We start from the raw sequence: 18,887 nt of genomic DNA, 5'->3' as shown, positions 1-18,887 counted from the left end.
ATCGCCACTGGGGAGACAAAGGCGGTCGGGCGTGGTGCTGGCCACCCACCCCCTCGTGTACCGTTCCGGCCTTCTTAGGTGCTCGCTAACAGCACTTGCCCCTACAGTCTGTTAAGGCTATACGGGGGATATTTGTCTTTGTGTGTGATGCCCAGCCACCGCATGCCTAAACAGCTTTTGTTCGGCCGGATAGAGGGGGCTAAACGGGCGCGGCACGGGCTCGAGAAGAGATGGAGTGATGTGGTACAGGAGGATGTGGAGCTGAGTGGACTTGCCAGCGGTGTCAATATCGGCCTCTGTGGAGGAGGCTCGTGAAGGATGCTACTGGGCAGTTGGAGGCAGTCGCCCTCCACCAACAACGGAGGGCGGAGGAGCGACGCTCACAACAACGAGCGGAGCGCCGGGTGGATAAAGTACAGCAAGTTGGCACAGTAGGGGGCACAGGTGGTGCATCAGCCAGTCGTTTCAGTCATCTCAGTCAGTCGATCCGTGGCACCTGAGTCTGCCCCGTGACCTCCTGCCAGCGGTTGTTCGACACTTCTGAACCGGTCCTGGGCCTCCTGTAGGTCGATTCAGCCTCAAATAGTACCTGGTGCGGTGTGGTGCTGGTAACCCACCCCTTCGTGTGCCGTCCTGGCTTTCATAGCTGCTACTCTCAAACGGCACTTCCCCCCCCAGAGTCTGTTAAGGCAATACAGGGATTTGTCTTTGTGATGGTCTGTGTCTGGTTGGGTGTGTGTCTGGTTGGGTGTGTGTCTCGGGGTGGTGGGGATAGCGGTTAGCACGCTGCACTACGAACCCGGCAACCCGAGATCGATTCCCGCTCCACGCCAACAAGTGACGATGAAATTATCTGACTCGGTCCTGGGCCTCAATTAGGTCGACTCAGCGCAATGTGCAAACATCGCCACTGGGGAAACAAAGGCGGCCGGGCATGTCGCTGGCCACCCACCCCCTCGTGTGCCGTGTCGGACTTCACAGGTGCTCGCGAAGAGCACTTGCCCCAAATAGTATATGAAGGCTATACGGGGGATCTTTGTCTTTGTATTGTTCCACATTCCTCATCTTCCTCTTCCTCCCCGTGCCGCCAACAGTCCCGCGCGCAGTCTCCACACCCATCCCTTGCACAACTCAAACCACCACCACCACGAACACGCTGACTCACTCACCACCTCGTCACTCACCACCTCGCCACACGGCTCGTGTCTCAGCTATCAACACACCGAGACACACGGCGATAGACACCGCGTCGGCTTGCATCAGTCTCTGCGCACCGTCCGATGAGCGCGGTTGGCCACGTACTGCGCGAAAGAAGCTAAACGTATTACATTGCAGACGTCACCTGCTGGAGTTAAACGTCTCACGGGCAAGTGCTTCGGTTGGCAGGTGAGTGAGCCTCCGATCACGTCGATTTACCTGTGTTCTCCGGATTATAAGACGCACTCCCCGCAACCTCAAGTCTCCCCCACCCACCCCACCAATGTTTTAAAGCGAACGTTTGGGGTGCGTCGTATAATCCGGTACGTGTGTGTGTGTGCTTCCGAGTAACCACATCTGTATAAACTTTGACACCGCGTTCGGGGTGCGTTCTTACTTTCCGGAGCGTCTTATTGTTCCATAATCATCATCAGCAGTCAGGATCAATCCACTGCTCGATGAAGGCCACGACCCCCCCCCCCCCAACGCCCGTCTGTACCACCCGCGGCAAACATCAGTGGCGTCTACCACAGACGTGGTGAAGTATGGTCAAACACCTTCCCCTGACTGACACGGAGAAAGAGGGAGGGTGGGTACACATCCAGCAGTGGATTGACGAACGGGCGTTGCACGAACAACTAAAACGGAGGCAAAGGCTCTGCGCACCGCCACTGCGGGAGGCAGCGGCTACAGTTGTATTTGGCCTACTTTTCCACGCGGACCAAACTTCGTAGCAAGAAGAGGTGGAAGCAACCCACGCTCTACCCCCACCACACACGGCTTGCAGATCGACGAGGGGGCCGTCCATAAATGACGTCACGCACCTAGGGGGGGGGGGGGGTCAGACATTTGTGACGATGTGTGACGATGGGGGGGGGGGGTGTGTTTGAGAAATGTGACGTTACATTAAAATGCGCAACTTTAAATAAATATAGACAACACGTTCTACTTAATTAAATAGACTTTTTAATAAATGTTTTCTCCTACAACATCAGAGTGCAGCGCCACATCAAATACGCACTACAATAACAATAGTTTAAAGCGATTTGAAGCATGTTTTATATTTTTGGGGGGGGGGGTGGGCAGAGCTTTGTGACGTCATATTTGAGGGGGGGGTCTGACTTTTGTGACGCCGTGTGACGAAGGGAGGGGGGGGTCAAAAATCGTCCAAAATCGCGTGACGTCATTTATGGACGGCCCCATAACCGCGGCGGATCGCACTTACACTGCTGTGTGGACAGCGCTCGGCGAGGAGGCGGAAGAGGGGAGGGGGTGAAGAATTTTGCACCGTGGTTTCAAATGCCGCACCGGGAGATCGATTCGAACCGGCGAACCTCTCCCGGTTTGCGCGATGACCACCACCACCACCGCCACCACGTGACTTTTCTTTCGTGTTGTGCGCGGTGCTTTTAGCGCCACAGCGCGTGGATTTGTAGCGTTTATTTCCATTCATTTGCTGGTGACTTTGTGCATTTCGTATCGAAATTGCCTCCAGTGTTGTTGCTGCTGGCGGCAATGAAAGTTGTTTAAAATATTCTTGGCTTTTTTCGGTAAAGTCGCGTAAGGTAAAAAATGAAAATTGATAAAAGTAAAATAAAAATAAAAATCACGACGTTTCGGAGGCAACACAAGCTTCCGTCTTCAGGTGGAACCGTCACAGCACGCTTGCTCTATCTTGATATCTTGATGTGTATCTTGATACAGCAAGCGTGATTTTTATTTTTATTTTACTTTTATTAATTTTTATTTTTTACCTACGTGACTTTACCGAAAAAACCCAAGAATATGAATCCTTGCAGTCACGAAAGCTTCAAATCTAGAGTTGTTTACAAGTCATGAGTCTCCGGGTTGCAAGTCCGGTGCGTAAAACCATTGCAGCACGAGCCGCTCCCCCGTCCGCCACTTGCAGTCTCGAGTCTCAACGTGCCCGGTTTGACCGGGGGACGTTCGCGATGGGGTTTCTTGACAGTCCAGAAACGAGACCGGTTTCGCTACGTCGTGTGTGCGTGTGTGTGTGTGCGCGTGTGTGTGTTGAACTTATTTCGCACGGCACGTAGCCAACCGTGCGAATCGGGAGGTGCGCGGGAAGGGACAACGGAATGCAGCCAACTATGGCTGCAAAGTTTGGTCGTACATGTTATGTTTACCGTTTATTGTTACATTTTATCACTGTTACATTGTTTTTATAGCTTTACTTTGGTGATTTTGAAGACGTTTTGGTTTAGCCATGTTTGTTTCTTGTAGTACAGAGTTAGCCTGATAACTTTAATCTACATTGTCTTGTGGTTGCTATTGTTTGACTTGCATCCCACTGGGATTTTTGCACACGGCATTGAAATTAGGTGATTTTTCTGGAAGACTTTGCTGTTTTTTCTAGGGGTTTTCTGTTGCGTGTAGTCACTTTAAGATGTTTCTTGTTCGTGTTTTTGTTTTGTTGCGGTTGCACCCGAGTCAAGAGCCGCATGGCTCACAGGGTTATCTACATACTGTATATATAAAGGGCAAAGTTGTGAACATGTGTCTGTTCAAAATGTTTAGCGTACTTCCCGACATACAACAAACTTGAAATGTGCCATGTGGGTACTGTCGAGACTGTACACCATGCACAAATTATAAAAATACACTTGTTTTTTTATTTGGGGGGGGTAGCTCAATAATGCACAATTTTTTTGCACGGCAAGTGAGCTGTGACGTCAAATCTGTCACGTGACCCGCGCATGTGGAAGCGTAACGCATTGTAGTGTAGCGGTTAGCGTGCTGCGCTACGAACCCGGCGACCCAAGTTCGACTCCCGCTCACGGCCACCACCGGTGATGATTATTTGAACCGGTCCTGGACCTCCCCTAGATCGACTCAGCCTCAAACAATTAACTTGTGTGGTGTGTGAACATCGCCACTGGGGAGACAAAGGCGGCCGGGCGTGGTGAATCTAAGTCCCGGGCGAAGCCGGGTAGTAAAGCTAGTATCTAACAAATGAACTGAACTGAATGAAATGTGTTTTCAACCTAAGTGACTTTAAGGTGCACAGCCCCAGCGGCTTCCTAATATCGGAAGGAAGAGCGTTCCAGACGGCCGCAGAAGCGCGTCTGAAAGCGCGCGACGGGGTTGATCGTCTTCGGTTCGATCGCAGCAGCCAAAAACCGCTGCTTGCTGCCGCGAGGATGAGCGGAGTTCTCGTGATTGATGGTTTATGCTCCTTAACGAGACATGTTTTACACCACGTGGCCTGATGAGTCCCCCCCCCCTCCCCCCCAGACTCCAACGCCTGTCATACACCCTGTCGATCTGGCCTCTCTATTTGATGTACCACGAAGAAGGGTCATTGCCTGAAACGTCTCAGCTTATATGCTTTACCTTTCTAAGGCCGCCGTGCTATTGACGCAACGTTGCGAATTGTTGTTGCGATTGTTGGCTGCGCTTGTGCACCACTGCCAACGCGGCAGCGGTAGCGTCACCAGATCACTGCTGTTAATAGATTAATGACGCGCCCGGGCAGCCATGTTTGGACTCGCCCTGTTATTACTATATTCTACGGATTACAAGACGCACCCCTTACTCCACATCCTCTTTGAATTGAAAATTCATAATTAATGGTGCGAGTGACCAAGAGCTGTGTCGGCTTCTTGACATCGTGAACGCGATTTGGGGGGGGGTGAGCCTTACTTTGTCGAGAGCGTAGGAAAATCCGGAGAAACCGGTACTGCATCAATCATCGCAAGCGACAACCGTGCGCTTGACTTGATTTCTGTTTACAGTGCACGGATGTTGAGCACAGAGCCGAAGCGTTAACGAGTCGATGGGATCGAGCAAGACTCTTGTCAGGAGCGGCCCGACCATTTCGGCGAACTGGAGGGTCGGTCGCCTAGGGACCAGAGCCGGCCCAGCCACTAAGCGACCCTTGCAATTGCAAAGGGCCCCGTGGCCAGCAGAGGGCCCCCTAGAGTCACTGCTAGCGAGTGGGTGAAAAAAATCATACATCAAAGGGGCCTCCAACCAAATTTTGCTTAGGGCCCCCAAAGGTCTAGGGCCGGTTCTGCCTAGGGCGACAAATTCCAGGATAATAATAGAAATAAATAAAAATACAAGTAAAATAACGAAGATGTCGTTATTTCAATTCCCCATGCGCGTACAGAGGGAATATGATTCATGATTAATTTCTCAATATTTCTGAGAATGTATTGGTTCGACAGACGGACAACCCGAATAATGATGCCTCTGTTTAAAAAGAATACGCCTCAACAAAACATTAAACGGAAAATATGGGCACATTTTTTTCCAGTTTACCAAAAACCTCAGCCGAGATCTGCCCTTTGGGTTTGGGGGTAGTGGCGCCGATTGCATGGTTCGCCTCGGGCGCCAATTGCTGGCAGCTCGTCTAGGGCCGCCCCTGATTGTTCTTGGGAAAAGAGGCTACGGGAGGGAATTCTAAAGTGGAGGGAGCATTGCGAGGGAAGAAACGGAAAGAAACGTTTTGTGACCTGCAGTTTGGCGAGTTGGTGGGTTGAGTGGTGGATTGGTTGGTGAGTGAGCGTGTTAGTGAGTGCGCAGTGAATGCCCCATGAGTAAATTACCTGGGGAGTGAATTCCCTCTATGCGTTATCTCTCACACAGACTTTGCCAAGCAGTACAAAGCAGGAGTCATGCTGCCCGCCACCGTGAGTTCCTGCGAGTACCACTACCACCCACTGCACCCGTGTACTCGTCGTGGTTCCGTGTTAACCCTCTGTAAGCAGCAAACGGCACTCACACAATTCATGCCCATGCATTCAGACCTGCCCAGTACAATCATCATCATCAGCAGCAGTCGTAGCAGCAGCAGCAGCCATGGTCGATCCACTGCTGGATGAAGGACCTCCCCAAGCCACTGGTCCAAGTAATGTAATAATCCACGCAGCACCTGGGCACGAGCTGCGTTCGTATCCTCCATCTGCACGCTGAACATCATCGCGAACGCGTTCCGTTCATTGGCTGCCACTCCATCGTTATCCTTGACCGTCCATCACAAACTCGTGACATCAATGCCGATTCACTGCACCCACACGTGCACACCTCCGATTAGCACGGTTATCTGTGTACGGTGCGAAAGAAGTTCAAATACATACACGTTGCACGCGACGATGATGATGCCACTTAAGATGTTCATGTATATGACGATGATGATGATGATCAACTTTCTTGTTGATGTTGTAAATTATGGTGGTGATAAATGTGTTGCTGATGATGAAATTGAGGACACTAATGCATTAATAATAATTCAGATTGATGGTGAATTTAACGATGGTGTTCATGATGATGTTTATCAACCAATCAAATGTTTAATATAGCGCCTTTGACAATGACATGTACAGTATTATGATGTGTATTGTGCTGATATTGAGGATAGAGATGTAAATGATCATGATTTGCGTTATGATGATGGTGATATGAATAATGATGTTCATGATGATAATGTTAATGATTTAGTTATGATGACGTTGATATTGACAATGATGTTAATGATGTTAATGATGATGATGATTTTAACTAAGATGGTGATGACGATGATTATGCCCCAGGCTCCATCGCGTGGAACCATTCGTCCGAGTACCACGTTTGATGCAAAGACCGACGCAGAGAGACTCAAGAAAGCGATGCGGGGCCTGGGTAACTACTCCCCCACAAATATGGAACCTTGGCCCAACTTTCACCCCAACGTTGGCTCACGTTGGCTCAACGTTGGGCCAATGGATTCAACCACATGCCAACGTTGAACCAACGTTAGAATGCTTATATATATGTGTATGTTGAACTTCGTTCACACTGTACGTAGCCAACCGTGGTAACCAGAGTGTGGGGGAATGGACAGCAAACTGAACACAAAAATTATTTCTATAGAAATTAGTTTTAATTCTAGTTGATTTAAAAGTGCATAGCTCCAGTGGCTTCTTAATATCGGAAGAGCATTCCAGACGGTCGTAAAAGCACATCTTAAAGTGCGCGATGCGGTGAGCATCTTTATTCGATGGCTAGCCACAAGCGGCTGCTGCGAGGATGACCATAGTTCGCGTGATGGTTTATGTTCCTGTATACCAGATTTATGCCTGGTATACGGGAGGTTGTGGATTCGATCCTGATGCTTGTATATTTGGAGTTTGCATATCCTCCCCATGGCCGCATGGATTTTCCTCCGGGTCCTCCGGTTTTTTTCTCAACGTTTAGAATCAACAAGCTTTTAGAATATTTGGCTGATATAAATTTCAACATAAACTACTTCGTTGAGATTTTATGTGTAGCCAGGTCCATTTATAAAAGAGCTATGTCGCTCAGTGGTTCATACTCTTAGTTTTTTCGGTAAAGTCACGTAGGTAAAAAATGAAATTAAAATTAATAAAAATAAAATAATACAATTCACGACGTTTCGGAGGCAACACAAGTCTCCGTCATCAGGTGGGACCGTCACAGCCAGATTTGCTGTATTTGACTTTACCGAAAAAACTAAGAGTATGAATCCTTGCAGTCACGAAAGCTTCAAATCTAGAAAAGCTCAGTGGGCCAACCGTGCTAATCGGAGGTGCGGGGGAAAGACAACAAACTAAACGCAGAAAAGCAGTTCTAAAGAAATTATTTTTCAACCATGCGGCATGTGGCGTCGCCAGGCACGGACGAGGATGCGATGATCGACGTCCTGACACAGCGGAGCGCCGCTCAGCGACAGCAAATCACCGCGGCGTTCCGCAGCCTCACGGGGAAGGTGACGGAGACTCGGAGTTGACGCGCACACAACCCGAACGTGACACCTAACCCCCGAAACCCGACATACAGGCAAAAAACAACCACACTGAACCTCAACTGTAAGCCGAGCTCAACATAGAAACTCTGCAGAAGGTCATCGGTTCGATTCTGGACCCTGGCGATGCCTGATGTGTATTTGGAGTCCGCTTGATCTCTCTCTTTCCACGTTCCTGCCTCCCTTCTCCACATTTACAAACACGTGTTTGTGTCGATGATGATGATGCCACTTTGATGAGGTATCACGTGTGGCCAGGCTTATGAAAAATAGCCGAAAAGCTCAGTGGGCTTTACCTGATGAAGAATTTGGTAGTTGAGTAAATAACCATAACTTAAATCCTAACCATAACCCGAATCCTAAACCCGAAGTACAAACCCCAGCTTAAACCCGAACCCAAAACACGAACCCTAAACCAAAATAAAAAATCGAACCCATGACCTATATACCTGGTTGTCTCCGGCCTGAGCCCCTAAAAGCAGCAACACTCTAGCGCTGTCTTTGCAAGAATAAACATCCGTGAGGTTTTACTAAATAGGTTATATTTTAATATTTTCTTAAATTACATGCTCATCCCCGCTCCCCCACGCAACGCTCACCCTCAGGCCCACTCTCTCACTGACAGTCGCTGGTGTCGGAGGTGGAATCTGAGGTGTCCGGAGACCTGGGAAGACTCCTCGTGTCTCTGCTGCTCACGCCGGCCATGCTGGATGCGCAGGACCTGCGGAATGCCATCAAGGTGAGCGACAGGGTGGGTGGTGGGTGGGCGAGCGATGGGGTAGGTGGGCGAGCGATGGGGTGGGTGGGTGACTGACGAGACGGACAGGCGGGTGAAAGACGGGGATGGCAGGTGTGTGAGCTGCAGGGCGAGTGGGTGTGTGAGTGGATGAGACGGTTGGTGAGTCTATCGGTAAATAATTAAATGAGTGAGAGTGTGAGTCGATAAGTGCATCATTTTCTTGAGTGAGTTTATGAACTCCGGACTTGCTGGGTGAGTGAGTGGATGGGTGAGTGGATGGGTGAGTGGGTGAGTTGGTGAGTGAGTGGGTGATTGAGTGGTGGGTAAGTGGGTGAGTGAGTGAGTGAGTGGGTGAGTCGGTGAGTGAGTGGGTGATTGAGTGGTGGGTAAGTGGGTGAGTGAGTGAGTCGGTGAATGAGTGGGTGAGTAAGTTCACTCGCGTGTCCCTCCGCAGGGCGCCGGTACCAATGAGGAGACTCTAATGGAGATCCTCGGCACCCGGACCAACAAGCAGCTGGGGGAGCTGGCGCTCGCATACCGCGAAGGTACCGGCGCTCACCGCTTCCACGCAGTTTACCAGCCCTCACGACCCAGCTCAGCGGCCCTCACCACCACCACCCAGCTCACTGGCCCTCACTACTATCAGTCACCTTGCTTACCTGTTCCTCCCCACCATCCAGCTCATCTGCATCAAAATTGTGGCCATAATTCAATATCGCAATGCAATTCGAGAATAGATTACCGTACAGTAATTTCACTCATAATGTAGCTGCTTCTCGTGGCTGGAGAAGTCACATAAACGCATTACCTACAACACGTAGGAATCAAAATACATAAATGTCCCCCAATGTCTCCCAAAATCTCCCAATGTCTCCCAATGTCTCCCACTGTCTCCCGCTGTCTTCTAATATCTTATCATGTCTCCCACTGTCTCCTGATGTCTCCCACTATCTTCGAATGTATCCCACTGACTCCCGCTGTCGTCCACTGTCTCCCAATGTCTCCCATTGTCTCCCCCAATGTCTCCCAATGTCTTCCCATGTCTCTGGCCGTCTCCCACAGAGTACAAGACTAGCCCGGACGATGACATTGGCTCTGATACGACCGGCTACTTTGAAAAGACACTTCTGACCCTGCTGAGGGTGAGACACGAAGAACAGGGCTCGGAGTTGAGAGTCAAAGTTAGGGTTGGTGTTCGCAAGTGAGGGGAAGCATGTTAAAGGTTATTGTGAGGGTTGTGGTTATGGGTTGGGTACGGCTCGGTGATGACGACCACAATGATGATCATGATGACGAGGGTGAGTCAGAGGGAATGAGTGTTAAGGTTACAGTTGGGATTAGAATTAGGGTTGGTATTAGGGGTAAAGGTTATGGTTGATGATGGCAGCGACAATGATGGTGACTAAAATAGCTATGAAGATGATGATGACTCTGATTATTGTATGTTGAACTTCTTTCGCGCCGTACATAGCCAACTGTGCTAATCGACAACACTGATGACACTGATGATGACTATGATTAGTAAGACGAAGACAACACGGATTATGATTATACTGATGATGATGATGACCTCCACAGGGCAGCCGTGATGAAAGTGGAAAACCAGACCCCCAGCAGGCACAGAAGGATGCAAAGGTAAAGGTCAAGAGGTCGCGTGTCCGGATTGTGGGGTGGGAGCAGCAAGCGTCATGGGGAATAGAGGGGGCTCGGAGGAACAAGAGTGGGGGAGCCCGGGTGGCTCAGAGGTCAGAGCGCTGAGCCGACACCTGGGTTCGAATCCAGGGTTCAACTGCCTGTGGTTAAACCGGGCTCTCAAATGTGGTGAGTTGATGGTCTCGGCCTGGTCACCGGTGACTACATAGAGAGCCACAGACTTACACAGAGACCCATAGAGTCACATAGAGACCCAAAGACTCAAATAGACCAAAGATTCACATAGAGACCCAAACACTCACACAGAGACCCGTAGACTCACTTAGAGACCCGTAGACTCACTTAGAGACCCGAAGACTCACACAACGACCCATCGACTCAGACAGAGATCCGTAGACTCACATAGAGACCCATAGATTCACACAGAGACCCATAGGCTCGCACAGATAACTATAGACTCACATAGAGACCCATTTACTCACTTAGAGATCGATAGGCTCACACAGAGACCCATAAACTCACACAGAGAACCATAGACTCACACAGAGACCCATAGACTCAGTGTTGAGTCGATGGCTTCAACCCGGTCACCAATGCTTGCACACATAAGAAAATAAGCAATGATTGCACTTAATTTGTATAAATTCCAGCAGAGCATTCAAATATCAACGAATAATTTGTAATATTGCTCCCTGTGCCTGACATCCAGAAAAATGATTTGCATTAATATTGGGGGCAAAGATGCAATGACTGCACCCTACCTAAGCCCAGCACGCACCTCCACTCACAAGAAGAGGGACCCTGCGTGTGTGTGCGTGCGTGGTGCTGGCTACCTACCTGTGGGGAGCGGTGGTGTAGCGGTTAGCACGCTGTGCTTCGGACCTGGTGACCCGGTCCTGGGCCTCCTCTAGGTCGAATCAGCCTCCAATGAGTACCTGGTGCAATGTGTAAACATTGCCACTGGGGAGACAAAGGCGGTCGGGCATTGTGTTGGCCACCCACCCCCTTCGTGTGCCGTGCCGGCCTTTATAGGTGCCCGCTAACAGCACTTGTCCCAGCAGTCTGTTCATGCTACACGGGGGATCTTCGTCTTTGTGTGGTGTGGACCCCAGGTGCTGTACGAGGCTGGAGAGAAGAAGGTCGGGACGAATGAGGATACGTTCATCTCCGTGCTGTGTGGCCGCAGCGTCCCGCAGCTCAAGCTGGGTGAGTGGGACGCCCGATCCCAGTCATCGGCAGCGCGGCAGCGGCGACATTCGCGCTGCCTCGCAGCAACTAGGACCTGGGTTCGGTTCCCGACTCAGGCGTCTTTCCGCGTGGAGTTTGTGCGTTCTCCCCCCCGTTCTGCAGAGTGCGCGAGGGTATGCAGCGGTTAGCGCCGCGCTAACGAAGCCAGCGAGCCCAGTTCGATTCGCGCTCACGGCCAACACCCAGTGACGATTTTCAGAATCAGCCCTGGACCTCTCTTAGGTCGACTCAGCCTCAAATGAGTACCCGGTGCAGTGTGTCTAAACATCGCCACTGGGAGACAAACACTGGCCACCCACTCCCTTCGTGTGCCGTGCCGGCCTTCGTAGGTGTTCGCTAACAGCACTTGCTCCAAGAGTTTGTTAAGGCTATAGGGGGAGTCTTTGTATTGTTGACCGGTATTTGTCAAATAATTCAGAAAAATTACACCACTAATTATTCAATTCGGATCAAACAGCAGCGGCAACATTGTCCCCCCTCCCTTACCACGAAAGACACGTGGCAGGATCCTCCTGAAAAAGAGTCTTGAGACTTGGTGAGGTCGAATATTTTGTTATCGAACGAAAAATATAGTTTTATTTTTGTCTCTTTTTTCAAATTGTATTCTCCTCCATCTCTTTACGCCAACTCCCTCCTCACCCCCTGGGGCTTTCTTCATCCCCCTCGTTCAGGTTTCCCATTCGCCACGATGGCAAGATGTTAACTATCTCGCCTGGTATACAGGAGGTCGTGAGCTCGGTCCCAACCCTGACGCCTGCTGTATGTTTGGAGTTTGCATGCTCACTCTCCCCGTGATCGCGTAGATTTTTGTCCGGGCCCTCCGGTTTTCTCTCCACATTTATAATCAACATGCTTTTCGAGTATTTGGTTGCTATACATTTACACATGATAAGCCACTTCGTTGAGCTATCGTTTGTGGCCAGGTCGCGTCTGAAAAAGAGCACGTATATCTCAATGGGCCTTACCTGGTAAAATGAAAAAGTTCAGTTTCAGTTTAGATGAAAATAATTTGCAGCACGTGGTAAATCCAGTGCTGGACGAGACGCCGTGTCAGTCATGGGGGTTGGTTTGACCTACTTCACCACGCCGGTGCCCGTGTGTGCATGTGTTCTCCACATGGTAGCGTAGTGGTTAGCACACTGCGCTACAAACCTGGCGACCTGTATTCGAATCCCACTCACGACCAACACCAGTGACGATTATTTGAACCGGTCCTGAGCCTCCACTAAGTCGACTCAGCCTCAAATGAGTACCTTGTGCAGTGTGTAAACATTGCCACTGGGGAGACATAGACGGCCAGGCGTGGTGCTGGCCACCCACCCCCTCGTGTGCCGTGCTGGCCTTCATAGGTGCTCGCTAACAGCACTTGCCCCAACAGTCTGTTCAGGCTATACGGGGATCTGTGTCTTTGTTCTCCACAGTGTTTGAGGAGTACCGCCAGGTGAGTTCCAAGGACTTGGAGGACGTCATCAAGAGCGAGACTTCGGGGTCCTTCAGAGACCTACTGCTGGTCATAGGTGCGGACGCACGTGCACATGTACACACGGACAAAGATCCCTCGTATAAACTTATCAGACTGCTAAACTAAACTAAAAACCAAACAATTTTAAATTTTACCACGTAAGGCTCACCGAGCTGAATAGCTTTTTCAGAAGCGACCTGGTCACAAATGATAACTCAACGCAGTGGCACACATCATGTGGACATTTATAGCAGCCAAATACTCGAAACGCGTGTTTCTAAATGTGCAGGGAAAAACCGTAGAGTCCGGAGAAAAATCCACGCAACCACGGGGAGAACATGCAAACTCCTAATATGCAGCAGACGTCAGGATCGGGATCAAACCCACGTCCTCCTGTATACCAGGCGAGGTAGTTAACATCCCACCACCTTGTCCACCCCTGTTGGGCCAAGTGCTGCTAGTGAGCACCTATGGCTAGCGCTGTGCCCGCCCGCCTTGGTCGCCCCAGTGGCAATGTTTCATGCACACTGCACGAGGCACTCAGTTAAGGCTGAACCGACCTAGGGGAGGCCCAGGACCGGTTCAGATATTTGTCGCCGATGTTGGCCGTGAGCAGCAAAATAACTGGCGGTCGCTGAGTCCAGAGTGCAATTCAGTGCTAACCACTGCGCCGCCGCTCCCCGCACACACGCACACACATCTACAAGTGTGCAAAACACGCACATTTCTCTGCGCATCTCAACGTCACACATCCAACTCGCTGTGGAGGTGTAGGCGGATGTATGGAGAAGTCGGATACAGTGAGCGGCACAGTGGCGTAGTGGTGGCGCTCGCGCCTCGCAGCCAGAAGGTCCCCGGCTCGATTCCTGACTCCTATGTGCGTGGAGTTTGCTCTGCATGGGTTTTTCTCCAGGTACTCTGGTGGCCTCCCCCCATAGCTAAAACACTCGCACAACGTAACCGGCATCGGCCAAAACACATTCCAATGCGGGGTCACACACACAGCAGCAGCTGCGGCGGCATCGCTCCGTCCGGCGAAAAATTGGCAGGACTCTCCTGAAAAACAGTCTTGAGACTCTATGAAGCTTTCCTGGGTAAACAAGCGTAGTGATAATAATATGCACAAACATTGGACTGGGTGTGGGCAGTCGATTGGTCAGGGCGGATCGGGCGACGGTCGGACACGCCACGATGTTCTGCACCTTTAAACTCCGCAAATGAAGCGGAGGTTCCCTTTGACGGCCTGGCCTGTCAGCTTTCCCTCTGCGTCTGTGTTGTTCCCTTGCAGTGAAGTGTGCCAAGAACACCGCCACCTATTTCGCTGAGCGACTGAACTCGGCATGCAAGGTGAAAAGGAAACATTGGAGCATCCATTTATTTAAAGACGCTTCGGAAATCCATATATGCGATGAAAATTGCCACGCATTCAGTTCATTTGAGTTATTAAAAAAAAATTGCAGGTAAGGCTCACTAAGGCTGCATAGCTCTTTTTCAGAAGCGACCTGGCCATAAATTACCGCTCAACAAAGTGGCTTATCGCGTGTAACTATTATTGTAGCCAAATGCTCTAAACGCGTGATGTTGAGTCTAAACGGGGAGGGAAAAACCGGAGGACCCGGACAAAAATCCACACGACCACGAGGAGAGTGAACACACAAATTCCAAATACACAGCCGGCGTCAGGGTCAAGGTCGAACCCACAACCTCCTGGATACCAGGCGAGGGAGATCACATCTCACCACCGTGGCTGGATAAGGCTGAGAGGGTCTCCGTACATGGGTATGCTGCGTGCACTCGCACGTGCGTTGTTAAATCTACTCCAGGCATTCATTTTGTTCATGAACAGAGAGCCCTTTTGACAATCCGCTGCTGGGCTTCGGAGGATTATTTAACCATAGTTCACCCGACCATGAAGGGGAGCTGGAAGGGGGGCTAAACCCTCGTTCCCCCCCCCCCCCCCACGCTTCCCCACCACTACTAAAGGATCAGCCCCCATTTTCAAGTCTTGTGGTCAGGTCAGAAATTATTTTTAAAAACAGCAGTTTTGGATCTTCTCGAAGCTTTGCACCAATTGCATTGATCGTCTGCTTCGATAAAGGGCAAAGGCTCAGCCCTGCAATTGCTTCTCTCGTGCCACTACTGTGGCAGGTCCTCCAGCGAGAGGCAGCTCTGGCGAGACCCTAGGCAGGTGGGAATTGCACGCACGCTACGCCCAGTGTTGGTATCGATCCCGTCGTTTAACTCCCCCGGCTTCATTTCGCTCGATCTCACCGTTCTGCTGTCGCTGCCGGGTGAGGATCTGAATGCAATGCACCTCCGCTTAGCACGGTTGACTACGTGCAGTGCAAATGAAGTTCAAGATACATGCCTCCGATGAACACAGTTGGCTATGTATGGTGTGAAAGAAGTTCTACATACATACGACGCACCCTCCGATTAGCATGGTTAGCTATGTATTGCGTGATAGAAGTTCTGCATACATACCTCCGATGAGCACAGTTGCCTAAGTACGGTGCAAAGGAAGTTCAACATACATACAGCGAAGCGATGGGCATCACAGCATTTCTTCCAGACCAGACCGCACGACAAAAAACGCGGATCGTCGATGCTCGATCTGTTTGGCGGTTACCACTCGCTGACAGCTTAACACTGCCTCCCTCGTGCCACCTATGAAGTGTGCATGCCCCCCCACCCCACTATGCTACAGGGCTGCTTGACCTCTCACGCCCCACCCCCTCCCCCCCCCGCCTTGGTCTGACAGGGCTGCGGGACGCAAGACCGCACGCTCATCCGCGTGCTGGTGTCCCGTAGCGAAATTGACCTCCAAGACGTGAAGGTCCAGTACTTGGAAAAGTACGGAAAGCCCCTGAGCCAGGCCATCAAGGTGAGAACAGTTTGCCGGATCTTTTTTTTTCCACTGCGCAGCCGCACTGACCTGGCTCCGCATGGTCCTGGCACCAGGTTCTGCCCACTGCAATGTCGTCAACGTCGCACGTGGCGTACGAGCCGAGACGTGTGTAGGTTTGGGCCCTGTGGTGGCAATATGTTAACTCCTTCGCCTAGTATACAGGAGGTCGTGGATTCGATCCCGACCCCGGATGCCTGCTGTATATTTGGAATGTGTGTATCTCTCTCTCTCTCCCCGTGGTCGCGTGGATTTTTCTCCGGACTCTCAAGTTTTTGCCTCCACATTTACAAACGTGCATTTCAAGTATTTGGCTGCTATAAATGTCCACATGATAAGCCACTTCGTTATCATTTGTGGCCAGGTCGCTTATGAAAAAGCTCAGTGGTCCTTACCCGGTAAAATTACCAAGAAATAATAGTTCAATAGGCAACGCGGTGGCTCCACATCCTAGCAGCGTACAGACCAATGTCAGGAGGAGAGGTGCCTGGCTGGGCCCGTTGATAGCGTTGCCACCTCTGATGTCCAAAAAAACCGAGGCACGTCGTTGGAAGAAGGCGAATGCCTCGCGATAGCAGCGGAGGGCGGGGCGGGGGAGAACTGTGTGTGAACGCGATATTTCCATTACTACGCAGAGAGGTTTCACATTGACCGAGTTGTAATGAAACCATCTTCTCACGTGCCACGAGATGATGGACTCGGCACTGATGACTTCCTCCGTACAGACTCACGGACTAAGGTAAAAGGCCCACGGACTTGCATAAAAACTAATGGATTTACATTTCTTCTTTATTCGTATGGCTGATGTAGATGCAGAGCGACAACTTCAATTTCACATTCAGGTGGTCAAGCCAGATAACTGTCAGGAGCAGCAGAATGTATCGCCATAATGTCTCCTTCGTATTTGTGGATCGGGCTTTGCGTCATGATATGTTGTACGGTCTGTTCTGGGTGACCACAGTCGCATACGGGAGAGTTTTAAAATTTCCATTTGTTCATCAGGTATGTGCAGTGGATGCGATTTAGGGTGGACCATGAGCTTCGTGGAAGATTAAACCCAAGGGATCTTATATGTTGGGTCTTTCACGAGGTGTCCGTTTGCAAGTTCTTTTGAACTCCATTTAGCTCTCGATTAGATTCACACCGAGACCCATATACTTCACACAGACACGCATGGAGACCCAGAGACTCGCACAGGGATGGCGTAGTAAGACCCGCGCAGACCGCGTTGCCACGTAAGCCCCGCGTTCTCTCGGGTAGAGGAGTCGGGGTCAATCGTGCTCCACCCGTGGGCATCTCCCGTGTGTTCCCAGGAGGAGACGTCCGGGGACTACCTCAAGGCCCTGCTCAAGGTGTGTGGAGATAATGCGTGAGGGAGCCCGTGGGAACCCGTGAGTGGCAGGAGGAGGGACCCAGCGAACGTGGAACGTTGAGCCAACGTTGGGCCAGCCACGGTGCAAACGTTTAGGGCAGTGTCGGCGTGTTTACTGGCAAGTTGCATCATCACTATCATCTACACCATCATAAAATCAAATACTCACGTGTTATGCATACATTTTACGTAGATAAATTCAGGGGTGCGGGGAGCCACGAAAAAGTGCAAAGGTAGCCAGAACAATTTCCCAAGCTCTGTGGTCCTACATTGTTGATGTTTGGCCAACTCCATCAGTGATTATCCCTGTGGGAGGAAACTGGAGCACCCAGACATGCGAGCGGGGTGACGTGTTACGGATGGAATACAGATGGAAATTAATCCACTTGGGTGTACTGCCATCATATCCTGGCGAGCCGGGAGATAGCAACCTTATCGGATGACAGAGACGCGTAAGCCTCCATCATCACCACTATCATCATCGGTGTCATAATTACCATCATCACAACCACCATTGTCATCATCGGTGTCACGATCATCACCACAACCACCATCGTCATCACCGCCATCATCATCAGTGTCATCATTACCATCATCACAACCACCATCATCAGTGTCATCATTACCATTATCACAACTACCATCATCAGTGTCACTATCATCACCACTAACATAATCAGCCGCATCATCAGCAGAGGCCACATCATCAGCAGGTTAAATAAAGGATGCCAAGTCAGAGGCGACACTGTCCACACCATGCCCACTCGCTTTTCTCAACAGACGTAGATGCTTGTCTTGAACCTGCGTCCGTGTCCTCCGCGCGCTCCCTCCTCTCTGTCTCTCGTTGCGCCGCATCTCTCCACGCTTCTTTGCGCACTTTTCAGTTTTCCTTCCAATCTATTGTTGGGGTTTTTTTGTTTGTTTGTTTGTTCATGACCCCATTTAGAATCCGTGTTTCACAGTAGCCCGTGTGCTAGAGTTGCATACCTGTCAACCCCTTATCATTGCCCTATCTTGTTACAGACCATTTAAGACCTTACTGATCACCCCGTACCCTTATAAATCTCAACGTTCGTCTTACCAAGTCCCATCACAAGGGAGAAACACAAACAAATAGACAGAAAAATGTGTCCGTATTGAAACGGCTGTACGCCGTATGGACCTGAAAACTTAATTTCCCTGTACAAGAACACGGGGTTGACACGGTATGGCAGTGGTGGTGGTGTTGTCAACTTGTTGATTTACTATTACGAGCGAGATGATTGTGATTGATTGATGATGATTCCGATTGTTGACCCAAGGATTAAAGCCTCGCAAAGTCTCAAGCCTTTTTATTATTACTACTACACGCTTTCTATTAACTCACTTTGTTGTTGTTGTTGTCGTATCCTCAAATCGTGTAACTCAATTTTAACCCACTTGCCAATGTGGTATCGACTGCAAAACTGGTATACTTATGTCATACTGATGACAATACTATATTCTATCATAAAAAATATATATATTTTAAACATACTTTTTTATATGTTATGTTTCGCCTTGGGT

The 18,887-nt window shown here is 50.2% G+C and overlaps 1 protein-coding gene across 2 annotated transcripts; it reads left to right on the top strand.

Annotated features, from left to right (window-relative positions):
* Positions 1-318: 318 nt before the first annotated feature.
* LOC133342650 (annexin A3-like) lies at positions 319-18,667 on the top strand. 2 transcript variants are annotated; one of them, XM_061551949.1, is made up of 13 exons: positions 319-404; positions 5,809-5,852; positions 6,753-6,840; positions 7,833-7,927; positions 8,589-8,702; positions 9,157-9,247; positions 9,765-9,844; positions 10,281-10,337; positions 11,468-11,561; positions 13,025-13,120; positions 14,354-14,412; positions 15,827-15,949; positions 17,284-18,667. In XM_061551949.1, the coding sequence occupies exons 2-13, from the start codon at positions 5,838-5,840 to the stop codon at positions 17,341-17,343; spliced, it is 972 nt and encodes a 323-aa protein (XP_061407933.1). In that variant the 5' UTR covers positions 319-404; positions 5,809-5,837; the 3' UTR covers positions 17,344-18,667. The 2 variants fall into 2 exon arrangements, with proteins under 2 accessions (XP_061407933.1, XP_061407924.1); XM_061551940.1 differs by lacking the exon at positions 319-404 and adding an exon at positions 1,062-1,386.
* The last annotated feature ends 220 nt before the right edge of the window (positions 18,668-18,887 follow it).

This window comes from Lethenteron reissneri, chromosome 2 (genome assembly GCF_015708825.2).
Source record: "Lethenteron reissneri isolate LAM-NWPU_2019-01 chromosome 2, ASM1570882v1, whole genome shotgun sequence".
In the NCBI taxonomy this organism is placed as follows: domain Eukaryota; kingdom Metazoa; phylum Chordata; class Hyperoartia; order Petromyzontiformes; family Petromyzontidae; genus Lethenteron; species Lethenteron reissneri.
Note: the sequence above shows the minus strand (reverse complement) of the source record. Positions and strands in the feature narration are given on the sequence as shown.